General features: G+C 41.9%; 1 protein-coding gene across 2 annotated transcripts in view; it reads left to right on the top strand.

Moving 5' to 3' along the window:
* LOC128697107 (organic cation transporter protein) overlaps positions 1–20,105 on the top strand; it is a 444,009-nt gene that overhangs the window by 253,317 nt on the left and 170,587 nt on the right. For both annotated transcript variants that reach the window (XM_070095239.1, XM_070095240.1), the window contains exons 6-7: positions 13,446–13,578; positions 13,888–14,039. In XM_070095239.1, the coding sequence (XP_069951340.1) occupies positions 13,446–13,578; positions 13,888–14,039 (285 nt within the window). The remainder of the gene's footprint in view (positions 1–13,445; positions 13,579–13,887; positions 14,040–20,105) is intronic.

The raw sequence follows: 20,105 nt of genomic DNA, 5'->3' as shown, positions 1-20,105 counted from the left end.
CATATGACCTCCAGAGCTACAAGATATTCTTCCCGTTCCACTAACTCTTGTCTTGCCCAATTCAAAACATGGCGTCTCTTCCTTAGCGACGCTAACCCTCTCGCTGGTTCCTTTTTTATTTCCAAATTAATTTTTATTAACTACAATGTATTTCACTAATTTACATGCAAAAATACACGATATTTTCGGAAAATATACAATATTTTCCACAACAAACTTTCCTAGGCCGACCCCTACTCTGCCTTCCTTCCACTACAGATATATGCACTCTCAAAGTCATTCTATTTTGTTACATCCTCTCTACCTGTCTGAAGTACCTCAACAAGCCCTTCTCAGCCCACTGGGTAATATTTTTTTGTAATCCCACACCTCCTAATTTCCAAGCTACGAATTTTCTGCATTATATTCACACCATACATTGCTCTCAAACATGACATATCTGTGCCTCCAGCCTTCTTCTTGTTGCAGCATTCACCACCCATATTTCACACCTATATAAGAGCATTGGTATAACTATACTCTCATACATTCCCCTCTTTGCTTCCTAGGACAAAGTTCTTTGTCTGCACAGGCTCCTAAGTGCACCACTCACCTTTTTTCCCCCCTCATCAATTCTATGATTCGCTTCATCTTTCATAGACCCATCTGCTGACAGGCCCACTAAATATCTGAATACACTCACCTCCTCCATACTCTCTCCCCCCAACTTAATATTCAATCTTTCGTCATCGCCTTATCCTCATCGCCTTACTTTTTCCTATAATTACTTTTAATATTCTTCTTTATATAACCTACTAATCTCATTCTCCAACCTCTGCAACTTCTCTTCAGAATTTCACAAAAGCACATTGTCATCAGCAAAGAGCAAATGCTATGGGGAATATTACCAGTTAAGTCTATTAAAGACACTAGTGAAACATATTTAGCTTCAGTGTTGATTCGGGCAGTTTACAGCCGCAATCAAAACGGCCCCTTTGATGAGACTCTTGGTATCCCCACACTGCAGCTGGATAAGAATAAGTAATAATTCTGTAGTTGCCCCAAAGGAGATTATATTTCAGCATTTAACACTTGAAACATAATGCTGAATGGAGCTGTACTCACTTGGTTGGACTACAAGGCCCACCGATCACTACCTTGCCTGACTACTGCAGTATTTAATAGGCTCTACTAGTGAGAATTAAGACTTACCTTGCTCGTGTAACATAAGCTATGGTGTTGACAGCACCATCAGTCGGGAATGTTCTGCAACACTCGCACTAATTACACTTACCTACTCGGTTCCAAGATTTGTCCATAGTTTTCATAATATTTTCATAACAGGAAGATCGGTTTCACTTCACTGCATAATGTTCTACTGTGAGTTTCTGAAACAGTCAAATAAACATAAGACAAGAACGCATTAACCACTATTGCCCATTATCCGTTTCTGGCAAGAGGGCGATGCCTGTGTGACACGTGTTTAGTCTGTCTCTTAAAGCCAGTCTGACCAGCGCAGTGCCCTCAACCCTCTGGTGGCCCCTCAATGCTGACTTCAGCGTGATTTCTCTCCTTGCTTAGCATCGTCAGAGTATTCAAAAGAAGTGGTAAATTTTTTGTTATCTAACTATAGACGACAGTTCATCATAGTCCCACATTGTAGGTAAAGTGGTGCAGCGTTTTTCTGTAACTTTCTTACTTAAGAGGAAGAGAGTACTTACTCTCTTCTCATTGTTACTTATACTGCAACGAACACTGATCTGTAAGAAGAGAGTGGCGTGAGTATGACGCATATGCTTCCGATCAAACTGTGTATGTGGAAGCAAAACTCCATTAGCACTTCTTGGGAGGGTTGAGCCTCTCAGGGGGTTGAAGGGGGGCTGAGAGGGCTGAGATGATACCCATCTTTCTGGAGAATTTTCTCCACACTAGGGGGCAGGCGAGAGTTCACTGCAGGTGAACTATTCATCTTTTAACAATAATTTGATTTTCTCATTTGCCACCAGTGCTGATTTTTTTTTCTTAACAACTTATATCTGTGGGGTTTCTGGAGAATCACTAAGTTTGTTTTCAACACTGTGTAATTCTAACAGCACTAGTTTGTTGTCCACTTATTCATTACACCTTTGCTCAGAACATAAACTGTCCTGATGGTTCCATTTGCATCAGGACGTATGGTCACTATTTTTCCAAGAGGCCATTGAGACCTTGGAATATCATTATCAATAATCACTATGTCACCAGGTCTTATGGACGTTTGATTTTCAGGAACACCAGGCGAGTAGTGTTCTCACCATATTTTCTCCCAACGTTCAGTTACTTTATTAAAGTGTATGAATTTATGTCTTAGTTGCTCAGGTTCGAATTAAGTAGGATCCTTTATGATTTCTCCATCATGCGTGGGAAGAACTGGTTCGAGCCTTTTGCCATGGAGCAAATGAGATGGACTTAACAAATTGTACAGATCATCGGTAACATAAGTTAAAGGTCTGTTGTTGACTCTTATTTTCCATTTCTTTAAGTCGATTCGCTGACGATGAAGAGTCTTCATTAAACAACGTTTTATGATTTCGATCATTCTTTCACAAAATCCGCCGTGCCATGGAGACTTAGGAGGAATGTGTCTCCAGTGACAACTGCGTTGATTCAGCATCTGTTGTACCTCTGACTGATCAAAGATCTTGCTTATATAAGCAGCACCAGCAAGTTCCTTGCATTGTCTGAAATTATCAGTCTGGGACATGCCCTTCTGGCTGCAAACCTGAATAATTTAATAAAGGTTTCAGCAGACATGTCAGTGGCAACTTCTAGATGTACTGCTCTAGTTGTAGCACAAGTGAACAAACAGATGCACACTTTGATGGGAACTTTATCAACTGTTTTAGTTAAAATTATTGGTCCAGTGTAATCTACACCTCTCACCTCAAATGGAGTGACATGACATACTTGCTCAGCAGGATATGGAGGTGGACCTGGATACTAATATAATCGCATATTGTAGTGACGACAAGTAATGCAATCCCTTATTGGTTTTTCACACTTTGTCGACCTTGGGGTGTTCGGTAGGATAATCGTATATGACAAAGTGTGTCAGCTACCCCACCATGTAACACGTTACTGTGGGCGCTTGCACAATCAGTCTTGTTAGCCAATGATTCTTGGGGATCAATATTGGATGTATGGCTTGTATAGGTAGTGAAGAATTATGAATTTTTCTTTGCCATCTCGTAATCTTTTCTGAGTCGAGATAAAGCCATAAAGAATTAATCATATTAAGTTTCTTTGGGTATTTTCCTGCATTTCCAGAAATTTGTACTCTGTAGAAAAGACATTTTTCTATATTTGTTTTACCCAGTATTTAATGGGTTCCAGAAATTCATAATTAGGCTTTGTCCCTTTAATGAATTTGATGACAAGAGCTGCAACTCTTAAAAGTTTACCCAAAGATGAGTATTTTGATCCATCAGTCACTATGTCTGGGGTGTCTGCTGTATTTAAACAGATCATTTCTGATGTGTTCAAGCAGACTATTTCTTCTGGCATAACGTGAGTTTTTTGCTGAGGCCAGTTATCTTCATTAGAGAGCCAGTTCGGTCTGTAGAGTCATAATTTATTATCCACAAATTTCTTGAGTGGGACACTACGTGACAACATGTCAGCTGGATTCTCTTGGGTAGAGACGTGAAGACACCAACTTTCTTGTTATTTCTTAACCACTGGAAAACTGCTTCATTATCACTCCAGATCATGGTTTTGTCAATAGTGAGATGATCAGGTACTATGTTGAGATAGACAGCTAATTTTGTACCTACATAGAGTGCTGTCAGTTCCAATTGTGGTACTGTTCTGACCCTCAAGGGTGATACCCGGGCCTTTGAAGTAATTAATAAACTTCTTTCAGCATTACTCATGTAAGCTACAGCACCATAATCTCTGGTTGACGCATCACAGAACACATGTAATGTGTACTTGCTTCCCTCTTGACCTATTTGTGTGGGGAATTTAATTTGATGAAGTTGTTTAAACATAGTGGATATTTCATCCCATGCTTGACTCATTTCTAGAGGCAAGTTCTCATCCCAAACTATTTTGAGCTGTGCATCGTGCATAAGCATTTTACCTTTTATAGTGATTAGTGAGAAGAGTCCTAGAAGATCAAAACATTATGATACCTCTGACAGTAAACTACATTTGGTGAGTGTACTGCATGGTTTATTGTTTATTCTTTTGAGACTCAAAGTGTCTTCCTGTGTGTTACAATTAAGTCCCAACGTGTTGTTGCAATCAGGAATTAAGACTGGAGAGGATGTTGCACCAAACAAAACTGACTTGAAACAATATGTTTTCACAGGAGTTTGAGGATCATGTGCATCTTCAGGCCACAAGAATCGAGTATAATATGTCTCTTTCTTGCAGGCCTACTCTTGAGAAAACTTTGGAAATATCAGCCGTATAGGCATATGGATCTGTGCGAAATTTGATAAGAACGTCTCCAAGCTTCTCAGTTAGTGAGGGTCCGGTCATCAGACTTGCTACATCTTTATTAGCACGTGCGCTGCAATTGTATACAACACGTAGTGTGGTGGTTTTAGAATCTTTTTTGACTCCGTGGTGCGGGAGATAATGAGCTTCTGTCTTCAACTTGTTCTCGACTACTTTCTTAATGAATTTATTGTCCAACTGTTCTTGTATGATATTATCATAGGCAGTCAGTAGCTCTGGATTCTTCCTGCGCTCATGTATTTGTGCTTTTATTTGTCCGAAAGCCATGCGATAAATGCTAGGCAGATGTGGTGGATTTAATTTCCATGGTAACCTAACCCAATACTGTCCATCATCATATTGGACAGCGTCCAATTATTGTTTATAAGTCTGAGACTCTTGTGGTTTATTTACGTCAGCGCCTATCGCAACTAAACTCCACAACTTATCAACTGGTTCATTCATTTCTTTCAGTAATGATAACTTTTACTGTGGTACATGATTAGCAGTTATCCTAGTAACTAGTACATTTTCCAGTGAATCAATATCATCTTCTGTCCCACTTTGAGAGGGAATTGGACCACATATCATGTGGTCTCCTGTTGTTTTCAGCAAGTGAATATCATGTTTACTTGCTCTATTTTGCATAAAAGAGTGACAATAATCACTTCCAATTAAATCAAATGAACTAACTGTGTCCGTATGTATGTCAGGACAGGCTAACTTGACCTTGGCTGCTTTTAGTGCTGCAACTGTTTAGCCCCTGGATCTGCACAGACTTAGGCAAATCATCTACTACCACAGCCTCTGCTGTCTTTTTCCTGTTTCCTAGACCAACAGTGAATTTGGTTAGGTCATATATCAGTTTATCAGAACTTTGGAAAAAAACCAGCTATAGCTAACTATTTTGGAGTGGGGATGTTTGATCAGTTTCTGTAACACTGTTCTTTTTATGAAGGACTTTTGTGAGCCTTGAGCAAATAGTGTTAGCACATTGGTTTTGTGTAATTTATTAGATAACTCAACTCAAGCTATTGGGAGAGCAGTAGATCTAGACTTATCTCTGCAGTTTAATGCTGTTGTTTGTTGACTTCCGGTTTCTGTGGAAGTCGGCTGTTGATCAGCACAAGTGCTTGGACATAATGCTGTATGATTAATACCCTTTCATTTAAAACACTTCTTCAGTGAGGATTTACCTCCCTTGCGTTCACGTAAACACTTGGTGCACCGTTTCAGCTGATGAGCACGTTGTTTACGTGCCTCTGTTGTTGTATAATGACTACGATACTGTGCCCAATGTGATCCATCACAAAGTACACATTTTGGAGTACGTTTATGTGTGACAGTCTTTTTACCGTCTGTCGTATTCACAGCTTGATAAATGCCTACGTGGGATTTTCCATTCTGTGATTTAGTGGGAGAAGTATACTCTTTTTATGCTGAGTTGAAGGTTTGATATCCACAGTAGGATTTTTAGGTTTATCATCATGTCTCGTTGCTTGCATACAAGAAACTATAGCTTGTAACCCTTTGCTAATTTCTTCACTAGTAAAATAGCATTTGTTGAACATAATATTTAATAATTCAATAGTCTGTGGTGGTAGTTTATCCTGTACAATACCACTGATGTTATGTTATGTTTAGTTTCCAGAGATCTGAGACTATTGTCTAGTTTCATCCTAAACCAGGATTGCCAGATGAACACAACAGCTTATGACCAAAATTTAACGAAAATATGTCCAAAAATGGCCACTTTGGAAAAGTTTTAAGCCAAAAATATGGCCAAAGATATAAAATGATTGAATTGTATGAATTAATATACCAACAATTAAATGAACGTAAATTATGCCTATATATTCGATTACATATCACCAAAAATACTTTTAATTAAACTTAAAATACAGCGAAACGCAGCTGTTAAATTGACATTTCCTCAAGATATTGAATATGTTGTTATTTTTCTGCAGTCGAGTCATAAAGGGTTTTGCTGTTGTACATTTGTAGCATTTTGTGAGAACATTTAAAGTTTTGGCAGCACATATTGTTATCACTTAAGAATGAACAAATTCTTACAGTTGAATCCAGCAGTTTAATTTGCAGACTGTTTCTGGGTTATGGCAGCAAGTTAGTTTTGCAATATGTGCAATATGCATTTTGCTCATCATCACAAGATTTCAGCCACAAATATTTTAATTCCCAATCTTTTTTATATTTTCTTCCACCTCTATTATCACTTTTGTATTTAGACATTTTAAAGGGCTTGAAAAAATACTAATCTGGCACAACAAACACCAAAATCGTAAAGGAAAAATAACAAAAATATAAGAAAGGTAAAGATCGAGTTTGTAAGCGATATTAAAAAATTATTCAATATTTATACTAAAATCACTTAATCACCATTCTTAGGAAACTGAACATATTATTACCCACAATGTGGGTAAAGTTTATGCCACGCAACATCACTTGCAACACAGTCTACGGCATAACTAACTAGATTATTATTATTATTATAATCAAGGGAGCAGCACTAAACCCGTAACTAACTAAAGACAATCAAAACAGACATGGACCAAAGCCGGTATGGCTGTTGTGTACGTGTTTTATACGAGTACAAAAAGAAGCTGCAGTGTGTTTGGTGGTATTTATCAACAGAACTGGATCAAATTTATAGCAACAATAACGAGCGGGAGCTTTGTGTACTTGTTTTATTCACGTACAGAACGAAGCTCAAGCATGTTTGGTGTTATTGAGGGAGTCATAGTAACAAACTATAAGCCAGATTCTGAAGACTCATTATGACGGCATCGAACAAACATTTTCAGTAACTGAATTTGCATCAAGCGCATCACAGCTAGCCAAACACCGCATAAAGGAGTACCAACAGCTAGCCAAACACCGCGTAAAGGAGTACCAACAGCTAGCCAAACACCGCGTAAAGGAGTACCAACAGCTAGCCAAACACCGCATAAAGGAGTACCAACAGCTAGCCAAACACCGCGTAAAGGAGTACCAACAGCTAGCCAAACACAGCGTAAAGGAGTACCAACAGCTAGCCAAACACCGCGTAAAGGAATACCAACAGCTAGCCAAACACCGTGTAAAGGAGTACCAACAGCTAGCCAAACACCGCGTAAAGGAGGACAAACAGCTAGCCAAACATTGCATAAAGGAGTACCAACAGCTAGCCAAACATTGCGTAAAGGAGTACCAATAGCTAGCCAAACACCGCGTAAAGGAGTACCAACAGCTAGCCAAACACCGCGTAAAGGAGTACCAACAGCTAGCCAAACACCGCATAAAGGAGTACCAACAGCTAGCCAAACACCGCGTAAAGGAATACCAACAGCTAGCCAAACGCCGCATAAAGGAGTACCAACAGCTAGCCAAACACCGCGTAAAGGAGGACCAACAGCTAGCCAAACATCACGTAAAGGAGTACCAACAGCTCGCCAAACATTGCGTAAAGGAATATCAATAGCTAGCCAAACACCGTGTAAAGGAGTACCAACAGCTAGCCAAACACCGCATAAAGGAGTACCAATAGCTAGCCAAACACCACGTAAAGGAGTACCAACAGCTAGCCAAACACCGTGTAAAGGAGTACCAACACCTAGCCAAACACCGCGTAAAGGAGTACCAACAGCTAGCTAAACACCGCATAAAGGAGTACCAACAGCTAGCCAAACACCGCATAAAGGAGTACCAACAGTTAGCCAAACACTGCATAAAGGAGAACCAACAGCTAGCCAAACATCGCATAAAGGAGTACCAACAGCTAGCCAAACATCGTGTAAAGGAGTACCAATAGCTAGCCAAACATCGTGTAAAGGAGTACCAACAGCTAGCCAAACACCGTGTAAAGGAGTACCAATAGCTAGCCAAACACCGCATAAAGGAGTACCAACAGCTAGCCAAACACCGCATAAAGGAGTACCAACAGCTAGCCAAACACCGCATAAAGGAGTACCAACAGCTAGCCAAACACCGCATAAAGGAGTACCAACAGTTAGCTAAACACCGCATAAAGGAGTACCAACAGTTAGCTAAACACCGCATAAAGGAGTACCAACAGCTAGCCAAACACCACATAAAGGAGTACCAACAGCTAGCCAAACATCGCGTAAAGGAGTACCAACAGCTAGCCAAACACCGCATAAAGGAGTACCAACAGCTAGCCAAACACCGCATAAAGGAGTACCAACCTCTTTTCCAATTTCACAGACAGCTTTGTCTCCATTTTTGCAGAAAGCTCTCTTAGTTTTCTCTCCCACTCTTGTTCCATCCTTTTGCACTGCTTCTCCATCCACTCCTCCCTACCAGAACCATTCTCCTTTGATCCCTGGCTCCGTCTGGTCCCCATCATTTCTTTTAGGGGAGAGAAGGGAGAGGAAAGAGTGAGAGAGAGAAAGAGAAGGAAGGGAAAGGTAGGAGAGAGAGGGGGAGAGTGAGAAGGGGAGAAAGAGAGGGGAGAGAGAGAGAGACAGAGGAGAGGGGGAGAGAGGGGGAAAGAGGGGGGTTGGAGAGAGAGGGGAGGGAGAGGGGGAGAAGGGGGAGTGAGGGGGAGACAGGGGAGAAGGGGGAGAGAGGGGGAGATGAAAAAGAGAGAGGGGAGAGATGGGAGAGGGGAAAGAGAGGAGAGAGTGAGAAGGGAAAGAGAGGAGAGAGTGAGAGGGGGAGAGATGAGAGAAGGGAGGGAGAGAGAGAGAGAGAGAGAGAGAGAGAGAGAGAGAGAGAGAGAGAGAGAGAGAGAGAGAGAGAGAGATGCTATTGCAGTAGTTAGGATGAATGGGAAGGTGTTGGCACCTGGGAAAGAAATTGATATCCTTGGGGTGAAATTTGACTCCAAACTGACCATGAAGAACCATGTTGTAAATCTTGCAAACAAGGCAGCCAGGAACCTTACAGCACTTCGCCGTATCTCGCATCTGCTTGACAGTAGGGGTTGCAAGATTCTGTACGAGGCACAAGTACGCTCACACCTTGAGTATGCTCCACTTTCTTGGTTTGCCTGCCCCCCTCTCATCTGTGACTGCTTGATAGAGTAGAGAACAGAGCAAGACGTCTCATCTCTCACCTGGACCAATCCTGGATAGACCTGTCATTTCAGCAGAGCCTTCAACACAGGAGGGATGTGGGTGGCCTTACTGTTATGTACAAGGCCAATATTGTCAAAGTACCACACTTGGATCCACTTCGAGGACAGAGTGAAACAAGCTTTTATGTCACAAGACGGGCAGAAAGCAGCAACTTCACTCTGGCTGTACCCTTCTCCATAACATCACTCCATCTGATATCATATATACCCAGGATGACTCGAGTATGGAACACATTCGTACAGCATAATGATGTCAACGAGATAATGTCAGTTGATCAAATGAAAATGCTGGCCCACAGATGGCTCCAACTTCATCCTGTTCCCTACTTGTATGTCTCATAACAATAAAAATGCTTTCAAATGAGCTGATGTAGGTAACAGCTCTTAGCTTGCCAATAAAGTTAGGAATCCTTAACCTGTAAATAGCTTGTCAATAAAGCTAGGGATCCTTAACCTTGTCAAACCCTGTGTAAAAAAAAAATTGTTTTTTTTAGGGGAGGGAAGGGAGAGGGAAGAGTGAGAGAGAGAGAGAGAGAGAAGGAAGGGAAAGGTAGAAGGAGAGAGTGAGAGGGGGAGAGTGAGAAAGGGAGAAAGAGAGGGGAGAGAGAGGGGGGAGGGGAGAGAGGGGGAAAGAGGGGGAGGGAGAGAGAGGGGTGAGAGATAGTGGAGAAGGGGGAGAGAGGGGGAGATGGAAGAGAGAGAGAGGGGAAAGAGGGGAGAGGGGAGAGAAAGGAGAGATTTTTATTATTATAATCAAGGGGGAAACGCTAAACCCGGAGGATTATACAGCGCCTGGGGGGAGGGGGATGTGGAAGGCATTCAGGCTTAATTCGGGGAACTGGAGCACAGATCCAATTCCCTAAATCAAGAGCCCCTCACCAACATCAAGGAACCTTCCTTGAGGGGAGAGAGAGGAGAGAGTGAGAGATGGAGAGATGGGAGAGGGGAGAGAGAGACAGATAGGTAGGTAGAGAGAGAGAGAGAGAGAGAGAGAGAGTGTCTGTGTTAGTTACCATTTTGTCCTAGGCACATGTCGATTAGACACTAGGCCTGTTGTATATGCGTGCATGTGTGTGTGTTTGTATGTGTGGTGTACTCACCTATTTGTACTCACCTATTTGTACTCACCTATTTATGGTTGCAGGGGTCGAGTCTTAGCTCCTGGCCCCGCCTCTTCACCGGTTGCTACTGGGCCCTCTCTCTCCCCGCTCCATGAGCTTTATCAAACCTCGTCTTAAAACTGTGTATGGTTCCTGCCTCCACTACGTCATTTTCTAGGCTATTCCACTGCCTTACAACTCTATGACTGAAGAAATACTTCCTAATATCTCTGACTCATTTGTGTCTTCAATTTCCAATTGTGGCCTCTTGTTTCTGTGTCCCCTCCCTGGAACATCCTGTCTTTGTCCACCTTGTCTATTCCATGCAGTATTTTATATGTCGTTATCATGTCTCCCCTGACCCTCCTGTCCTCCAGTGTCGTCAGGCCGATTTCCCTTAATCTTTCTTCATAGGACATTCCCCTTAGCTCTGGAACTAACCTTGTCGCAAACCTTTGTACTTTCTCTAGTTTCTTGACGTGCTTTATCAAGTGCGGGTTCCAAACAGGTGCTGCATACTCCAGTATGGGCCTGACATACACGGTGTACAGTGTCTTGAACGATTCCTTACTAAGGTATTGGAATGCTGTTCTCAGGTTTGCCAGGCGCCCATATGCTGCAGCAGTTATCTGGTTGATGTGTGCTTCCGGAGACATGCTCGGTGTTATACTCACCCCAAGATCTTTCTCCTTGAGTGAGGTTTGCAGTGTTTGGCCACCTAGCCTTACTCTGTCTGCGGTCTTCTGTGCCCTTCCCCTATCTTCATGACTTTGCATTTGGCAGGATTAAATTCGAGAAGCCATTTGCTGGACCAGGTGTCCAGTCTGTCCAGGTCTCTTTGAAGTCCTGCCTGGTCCTCATCAGATTTAATTCTCCTCATTAACTTCACATCATCTGCGAACAGGGACACTTCTGAGTCTAACCCTTCCATCATGTCGTTCACATATACCAAAAATAGCACTGGTCCTAGGACCGACCCCTGTGGGACCCCGCTCGTCACAGGTGCCCACTGTGATACATCATTACGTACCATGACTCGTTGTTGTCTCCCTGTCAGGTATTCTCTGATCCATTGCAGTGCCCTTCCCGTTATATGCGCCTGATTCTCTAGCTTCTGCACTAATCTCTTGTGAGGAACTGTGTCAAAGGCCTTCTTGCAGTCCAAGAAGATGCAATCAACCCACCCCTCTCTCTCTCGTGTCTTACTTCTGTTATTTTATCATAAAACTCCAGAAGGTTTGTGACACAGGATTTGCCTTCCATGAATCCGTGCTGGTTGGCATTTATACTCTTGTTCCGTTCCAGGTGCTCCACCACTCTCCTCCTGATAATCTTCTCCATAATTTTGCATACTATACACGTCAATGACACAGGTCTATAGTTTAGTGCCTCTTTTCTGTCTCCTTTTTTAAAAATGGGAACTACATTTGCCGTCTTCCATACCTCAGGTAGTTGCCCAGTTTCCAGGGACGTGTTGAAGATTGTGGTAAGTGGCACGCACAACATATCTGCTCCCTCTCTAAGGACCCACGGGGAGATGTTGTTCGGTCCCATTGCCTTTGAGGTATCGATGTCCCTTAGCAGTTTCTTCACCTCCTCCTCATCTGTATGTATGTCGTCCAACACTTGTTGGTGTATTCCTTGCTGGTGTCCCCATCTGGTCTGTCCTCCCAGAGTCCTTCCTGTCTCTACTGTAAATACTTCCTTAAATCTCATGTTGAGCTCCTCACATACCTCTTGATCGTTTCTTTTGAGTTCTCCACCTTCTTTCCTCAGCCTTATCACCTGGTCCTTGACTGTTGTCTTCCTCCTACTGTGGCTATACAGCAGTTTCGGGTCAGATTTGACTTTCGATGCTATGTCGTTTTCATACTGTCGCTGGGCCTCCCTCCTTATCTGTGCATACTCGTTTCTGGCTCTTCTACTAATCTCCTTGTTTTCCTGGGTCCTATGCCTCCTGTACCTTTTCCATTCTCTGTTGCACTTAGTTTTTGCCTCCCTACACCTTCGGGTAAACCAATGACTCGTTTTGGTCTTCCTATTATTTCTGTTTCCCTTGGGAACAAAACTTTCCTCTGCCTCCTTGCACTTTGTGGTGTGTGTGTGTGGGTGTGTGTGTGGTGTGTGTGTGGTGTGTGTGTGTGGTGTGTGTGTGGTGTGTTTACCTGGAGAGAGTTCCGGGGGTATGTCTGTCTGTGTGTCTGTGTGTCTGTGTGCCTGTGTGTCTGTGTGCCTGTGTGTCTGTGTGCCTGTGTGTCTGTGTGTCTGTGTGTCTGTGTCTGTGTGTCTGTGTGTCTGTGTGCTTGTGTGTCTGTGTGCTTGTGTGTCTGTGTGCCTGTGTGCCTGTGTGCCTGTGTGTCTGTGTGTGCGTGTGTGTGTGTGTGTCTGTCTGTGTGTCTGTGTCTGTGTGCCTGTGTGTCTGTGTGCCTGTGTGTCTGTGTGTCTGTGTCTGTGTGTCTGTGTGTCTGTGTCTGTGTGTCTGTGTGTCTGTGTGTCTTTATGTTTGTGTGCCTGTGTGCCTGTGTGTCTGTGTGTCTGTGTGTCTGTGTGTGTGTCTGTGTGTCTGTGTGTCTGTGTGCCTGTGTGTCTGTGTCTGTGTGTCTGTGCCTGTGTGTCTGTGTCTGTGTGTCTGTGCCTTTGTGTCTGTGTGTCTGTGTGTCTGTGTCTGTGTGTCTGTGTGTCTGTGTGGTTTAGTTCTTCTAAATTAATAAAAATGACGTTTTATCGTCCTATTCGTGTTGCTTCCTTTGTAAACATTTTTGTAAAAATTTTGTAAAAATTTCCTGAAGGTTAATGCCAGAGAGTATTCGATGGTTAGTGGCTGAGGGTCGTTATAATGAAGCCAAGAAGATTATAGAGAGAGTTGCCAGAGTCAACAATGTTGAGGTACCAAGACATCTGATGGACGTTCACAACGTCGAGGTAACTTTACTTTCATACATTTATTTTATTTTCTTTAAAAATTAAGAAAGAATTTTAGATAAATTCGCACTGAAATAATTTAAGTAATAAAACATAAATATCCTGCACTTATGAGACTGAATATGGCCTAAGTCAGTCAGAAAATGTCAATCATTTCAGTTCCCAAATGCGGGTAATTTGTATATTTCTGGCATAATATTGTGCTTTTAGATTCACTATTTATATTATTTACTTACACTAATTATGAATCATCTCCTGAGGTAGAGAATCAATTTAAAATAATCTCTCATTTGTTATTCTTACTGACAGTTTTGTCCTGTTGATGGAACTATAACAGTAACCGGCAGTACCATTCAACTTGTGAATGAAACTAAACAACACGCAAAGATCAAGAAGACTGTTATTGACCTCTTGAGAACTCCTGTTATGAGGATAAGATCATTCAATATATTCTTCTGTTGGTAAGTATAAAAAATTATCGTTGAAACTTATTGTCCTCTATATTTTTTTATTAGTTTATGGTTCCAAGTAAATATTCACATTTGCCTTTCCTGAGTATCCAGTTAAATAAAATATCATTGTTATTTTAATAAGTAAATAGTCCTTGCTGGTATTTATATGATAAACTGTTAAAAAATATAAAACAAATCATAAAGAACGGAATGAGGCCAATCATATTTTGAAAACTTAGTAAATATTACAGTACCACAACGTGATGAAGTTAATTCATGTATCTAAATATGGAATACTGCTTTTTTTTACATGCAAAGTTCATTACATAGTTTTTAATTTATTACTGTATTTAAAAGTTAATGAACATAGATAATGATATTATTTGCACTGCTCTTTCCACTTTGTGTTTCTTACTTTTTCAACACACTGGACGTCGCCCACCATGACAGAATGACCACCCAAAATACAGAACTAAATAACCATAGATCGTTTAACAGCAGTTTTCCCAGAAGAGTACAGGTATTCTAATTCAAAAAAACCTCTGGCATATAATAGCCTACCCATCTCTCAGAGTGATGTACTGTACCTCAAACCTTCACAAATGGTTTCTATAGTTTAATAATGTTAGTCAGAAACGTTTCTCCAAGCAGTTACGGCAGTAATTTTCTGTCATAATTTACATTTTAAATCTCTCTGTATTATTATTATTATTATTATTATTATTATTATTATTATCATTATTATTATTATTAGACTAAAGGGGCACTAAACTCATAGAAATCATACAGCACCTGTGAAGAAATCAGGCTCGATTTATGGAACAGAATGTTGTTTCACTTCCTATGATCAAAAGTCTCTCACCTACATCAAGGAACCTCCATTGAAGGACATACTATATTGAAATCCTAGCTATGAGAGGAAAGAAAGTCTCCCTGATAACATTGTGTATACATAGTGTATAGTGTATACTACAGTGGCTCCCTATTATATAGATGATAAAGGCTAAAGTGTCATTTGAAAACAGGTGAATTTGTAAATGAAGTGATAAGCCTATAGAGGCAGGTGCCAGAAGTCGCCAGAAACTTACCACAGGTCAGCTGCTTTTAATAATCTTCCTGGCTTGCTAGTGTACTCGCATATAATCTAGTGATACCAGTGAATAGCAGAATACAGTGTTGTAGTAGCAACTAACCAGTATTATAATGGTACTTAGTGTAGTGGAGTGACTTTCATTAGTTTCTTTTTTCTTGAAATACCAGACGTATACTGTGATTTTCATATAACCTGTAGTTACCAGCGGTCGCAATATACACAAGGAGAAGAAATTATTACTACAGAAAAAGCGTCCTTCCTCCAAAATTTGCACCAGTCAACTATAGTGATAATATAGCATTTATTGTGGTGGAGACGGAAAAAAAAATAGAAAAGCTAGATACAGCGAATGATAAACAAGGGTTGAGGTCGACCGTTCGTCATTGTAGGAGCTGCCAGCAGTCACCGGCTCTTCAACACGCAAGTTATACTTTTCTATCAATCAAATCACATATTACTCGGGTAGATAATTTCCAGTAGATCCTTCATGTGTTAGCTCAAATCACCGACCAGTATGGTTTAAATAAATGACCCACTGAACAGATCAGATCGACTGGTCCGAACCCTTGACTGGTCCGAACCCTGGACTGGTCCGAACCCTTGACTGGTCCGAACCCTTGACTGGTCCGAACCCTTGACTGGTTTCAAACGGTTTCGTTGGACAATAAAGCAGACTGTAAATGGATGGGGTTGTAGGCGCCCTTATAAACACAAACATTAAATATATACCAGGAACGTGCACGGTAAGCTGTCCAATATACAAAAACAGTTAGAAACACAAATACAAATAGCTAGAGCTTCATTTAAGGAGGTTATTAATAGAATATTCAAAAGGTTGCTAGTAGAATTGCAGTAAATCAACCATTCAAATCATTATGAAGCTGTGTGTAGTCTGTGGTCAGTCAAACAAACGGGCTTCCACATGCATAAATTGTCATTTTTGTGGAAATTGGTGTCACACCCCTTGTGCAGATATCCAAGAACTAGCTACAAGCAGTATTAAAACAGGGAAGTGTTTTTGGGTATGCCCAAATGAGATAAATCTGTGGACTAAAATCACAAGGGTATTAAAAGAGGTCAACATCAAAGCTGCTTTCATAGAAAACCTGGAAGCTTTCTACAACAGATGGGAACATAAAAAGTCTGGGCTGAATGGTACTGCCCTTGATACTGGCCATGTAGTCAGAAACTGTAAGGCTGGAGATGATGTCCTGGTAGTCAGTAAATGTGGGGCTGATAGTGCTGTCCTGGGAGACAGTAATGGTGAAGCTGGAGGTGCTGTCCTGGGAGACAGTAATGGTGAAGCTGGAGATGCTGTCCTGGGAGACAGTACAGTGGACCCCCGGTTAACGATTTTAATCCGTGCAAGAGGGGTAATTGTTATGCGAAATAATCGTTATGTGAATGAATTTTCCCCATAAGAAATAATGGAAATAAAATTAATCCGTGCAAGACACCCAAAAGTATGAAAAAATTTTTTTTTTACCACATGAAATGTTAATTTTAATACACACAAACTGAAAAAGGCATGCACACTTACATGACACTTACTTTTATTGAAGATCTGGTGATGATTGATGGGATGGGAGGAGGGGAGAGCATTATCTTCTTACTGTTTAGAAGGGGAATCCCCTTCCATTAGGACTTGAGGTAGCAAGTCCTTTTCTGGGGTTACTTCCCTTCTTCTTTTAATGCTACTAGGGCCAGCTTCAGAGTCACTGGACTTCTTTCGCACAAGATATCTGTCCATAGTGGCCTGTACCTCTCGTTCCTTTATGACTTCCCTAAAGTGTTTCACAACATTGTCAGTGTACAGGTTGCCAACACGGCTTGCAATAGCTGTGTGAGGGTGATTTTCATCCATGAAGGTTTGCACTTCAAGCCACTTTGCACAGATTTCCTTTATCTTTGTAGTAGGCAACTTCTTCAATTTCTCTCTCCCCTCCTCTGAACCAGTTTCCCCAGGTCTGGCCTCTTGCTCTTGAAGTTGATCTATCAGCTCATCAGTGGTTAGTTCTTCATTGTCCTCCTCCACCAACTCTTCCACATCCTCCCCACTAACCTCCAACCCCAAGGACTTTCCCAATGCCACAGTGGATTCCTCAACTGGCATAATCATCTCAGGGTTAGCCTCAAACCCTTCAAAATCCCTTTTGTCTACACATTCTGGCCACAGTTTCTTCCAAGCAGAGTTCAAGGTCCTCTTAGTCACTTCCTCCCAAGCCTTACCTATAAGGTTTACACAATTGAGGATATTAAAGTGATCTCTCCAAAACTCTCTTAGAGTCAGTTGAGTTTCTGAGGTCATTACAAAGCACCTTTCAAACAGAGCTTTTGTGTACAGTTTCTTGAAGTTGGAAATAACCTGCTGGTCCATGGGCTGCAGGAGAGGAGTGGTATTAGGAGGCAAAAACTTCACCTTAATGAAGCTCATGTCCCCATAAAGTCGCTCTGCCACGTCTGTAGGATGACCAGGGGCATTGTCTAACACCAGGAGGCACTTAAGTTCTAATTTCTTTTCAGTTAGGTAATCTTTCACATTGGGGGCAAATGCATGGTGTAACCAGTTATAGAAAAATTCCCTAGTGACCCATGCCTTACTGTTTGCCCTCCACAGCACACACAAATTATCCTTGAGGACATTCTTTTGCCTGAACGCTCTGGGAGTTTCAGAGTGATACACTAATAAAGGCTTAACTTTGCAATCACCAGTAGCATTGGCACACATGAGAAGAGTAAGCCTGTCTTTCATAGGCTTATGTCCTGGGAGTGCCTTTTCCTCCTGAGTAATGTAGGTCCTGCTTGGCATTTTCTTCCAGAACAGGCCTGTTTCATCACAATTAAACACTTGTTCAGGTTTCAGTCCTTCAGTTTCTATGTACTCCTTGAATTCCTGCACATATTTTTCAGCCGCTTTGTGGTCCGAACTGGCAGCCTCACCATGCCTTATCACACTATGGATGCCACTACGCTTCTTAAATCTCTCAAACCAACCTTTGCTGGCCTTAAATTCACTCACATCATCACTAGTTGCAGGCATTTTTTTAATTAAATCCTCATGCAACTTCCTAGCCTTTTCACATATGATCGCTTGAGAGACGCTATCTCCTGCTAGCTGTTTTTCATTTATCCACACCAATAAGAGTCTCTCAACATCTTCCATCACTTGCGATCTTTGTTTCGAAAACACAGTTAAACCTTTGGCAAGAACAGCTTCCTTGATTGTCTTTTTGGTGCCCACAATAGTAGCGATAATTGATTGGGGTTTCTTGTACAACTTGACTAGGTCGGCGATATGCACTCCACTTTCATACTTATCAATGATCTCTTTCTTCATTTCAATGGGAATTCTCACCCTTATTGGTGTAGGGTTGGCACTAGAAGCTTTCTTGGGGCCCATGGTCACTTATTTTCCAGAAACAGCACCGAAAACACTGTAATAATACGAAATATTCCGAGTGTATGCTTGGATGTTACCGCGGAGGCTGGCTGGTAAACAATGGCACGGGCGGCACATGTGACGCTGGCTGAGGGCGCACATTGGACGCGTCTCGGACGAAAATCGGTGAGCGGGTTTTTAATCGGTATGCGCGGCAAAAATTTTGCGATTAAAGTAAGCGGTATGCGAAATAATCGCTATGTGATGCCATCGTTATGCGGGGGTCCACTGTAATGGTGAAGCTGGAGATGCTGTCCTGGGAGACAGTAATGGTGATGCTGGAGATGCTGTCCTGGGAGACAGTAATGGTGAAGCTGGAGATTTTGTCCAGGTAGTCGGGAATTATATGCAGGAAGGAATACATATAAATGACCTCATATGGGACAAGAGCCATAGTAGGGAAACAAGTGTAGTCAAAGATAAGATAAAACCAATATTGCAAACTAGAAATACCGCAGGAAATAGCAAACAAGAGGACTCCACTAGCAATAGTGAGGATATATTACCAAAAACAACTGGTGGGAGCTCCATTGTTGGTGCTAGGGAGGATAGAAGTAAGACAGGGAAACATGCACCAACAGGGAATACAGTCACAGAAACCCAAGGCAAACGGAAACCAAGCCTGTGCAAATACTATGCACTCGGTATCTGCTGGCATGGGAAATCTAGAAAAACAGACGGGACGTGCAACTATGACCACCCTAGAAAATGCCATGCCCATATGACAACAGGAAAATGCAAACTCCCTTCCTGTAACCTTTTTCACCCTGAACTGTGTACCTCTTCAGTACAGGAAAGACTGTGCTATAACTTAAATTGCCAGGCATACCATCTAAAGGGGACAAAAAGATACAAAACATCCAGGCCTTGGGAAAACCTGGGTAGCCACAGCCACTCAAGAGGGAGAGGTTTTTTAGTGCCAGGAAGGAAAAAAAACTGGCAGGAAATGGCAGAAATCGTACACCAAATCCAGTCATTCCTGGAGTGGAACCACAGTCGATGGCCTCCACTCCAAACCAACAGATACAGATACTAATGCCGGAAAAAAAATCCACCCCCAGTACCAACAATACCACCAGTCCGATAACATTCTTCTTTGCAAATATACAGGGTCTAAAGCCAGCAACAAACAACAAAATACCTTTCATCCGTGGACTGCTTGCAGAGGCAAAGGCAATGTTCGCGGCTTTCACTGAGACCCACATAAAGGATCACTTGGACAACGAAATATGGATCCCAGGTTACAACCTATACAGATGTGACAGAGTGAACAGGCAAAAGGGGGGGGGGTTGGCCTGTACATTGCAGAGTCACTTGTTTGCACAGAACTGCTAAATGCCTCAAATGATGTAGTGGAAGTTTTAGCAGTAAAGGTCGAGAACCAAAACCTAGTCATTGTGGTAGTCTACAAGCCTCCGGATGCAACATCCCAGCAATTCCAGGAACAGCTGTTAAAAATTGACCACTGTCTGGAAAATCTTCCAGCTCCTGCACCCAACATCTTGCTCCTGGGGGATTTCAACTTAAGGCACCTAAAATGGAG

The sequence above is a fragment of the Cherax quadricarinatus genome, chromosome 49 (assembly GCF_038502225.1).
Source record: "Cherax quadricarinatus isolate ZL_2023a chromosome 49, ASM3850222v1, whole genome shotgun sequence".
Taxonomy (NCBI): Eukaryota; Metazoa; Arthropoda; class Malacostraca; order Decapoda; family Parastacidae; genus Cherax; species Cherax quadricarinatus.
This window is presented reverse-complemented; position numbering and strand designations above follow the sequence as displayed.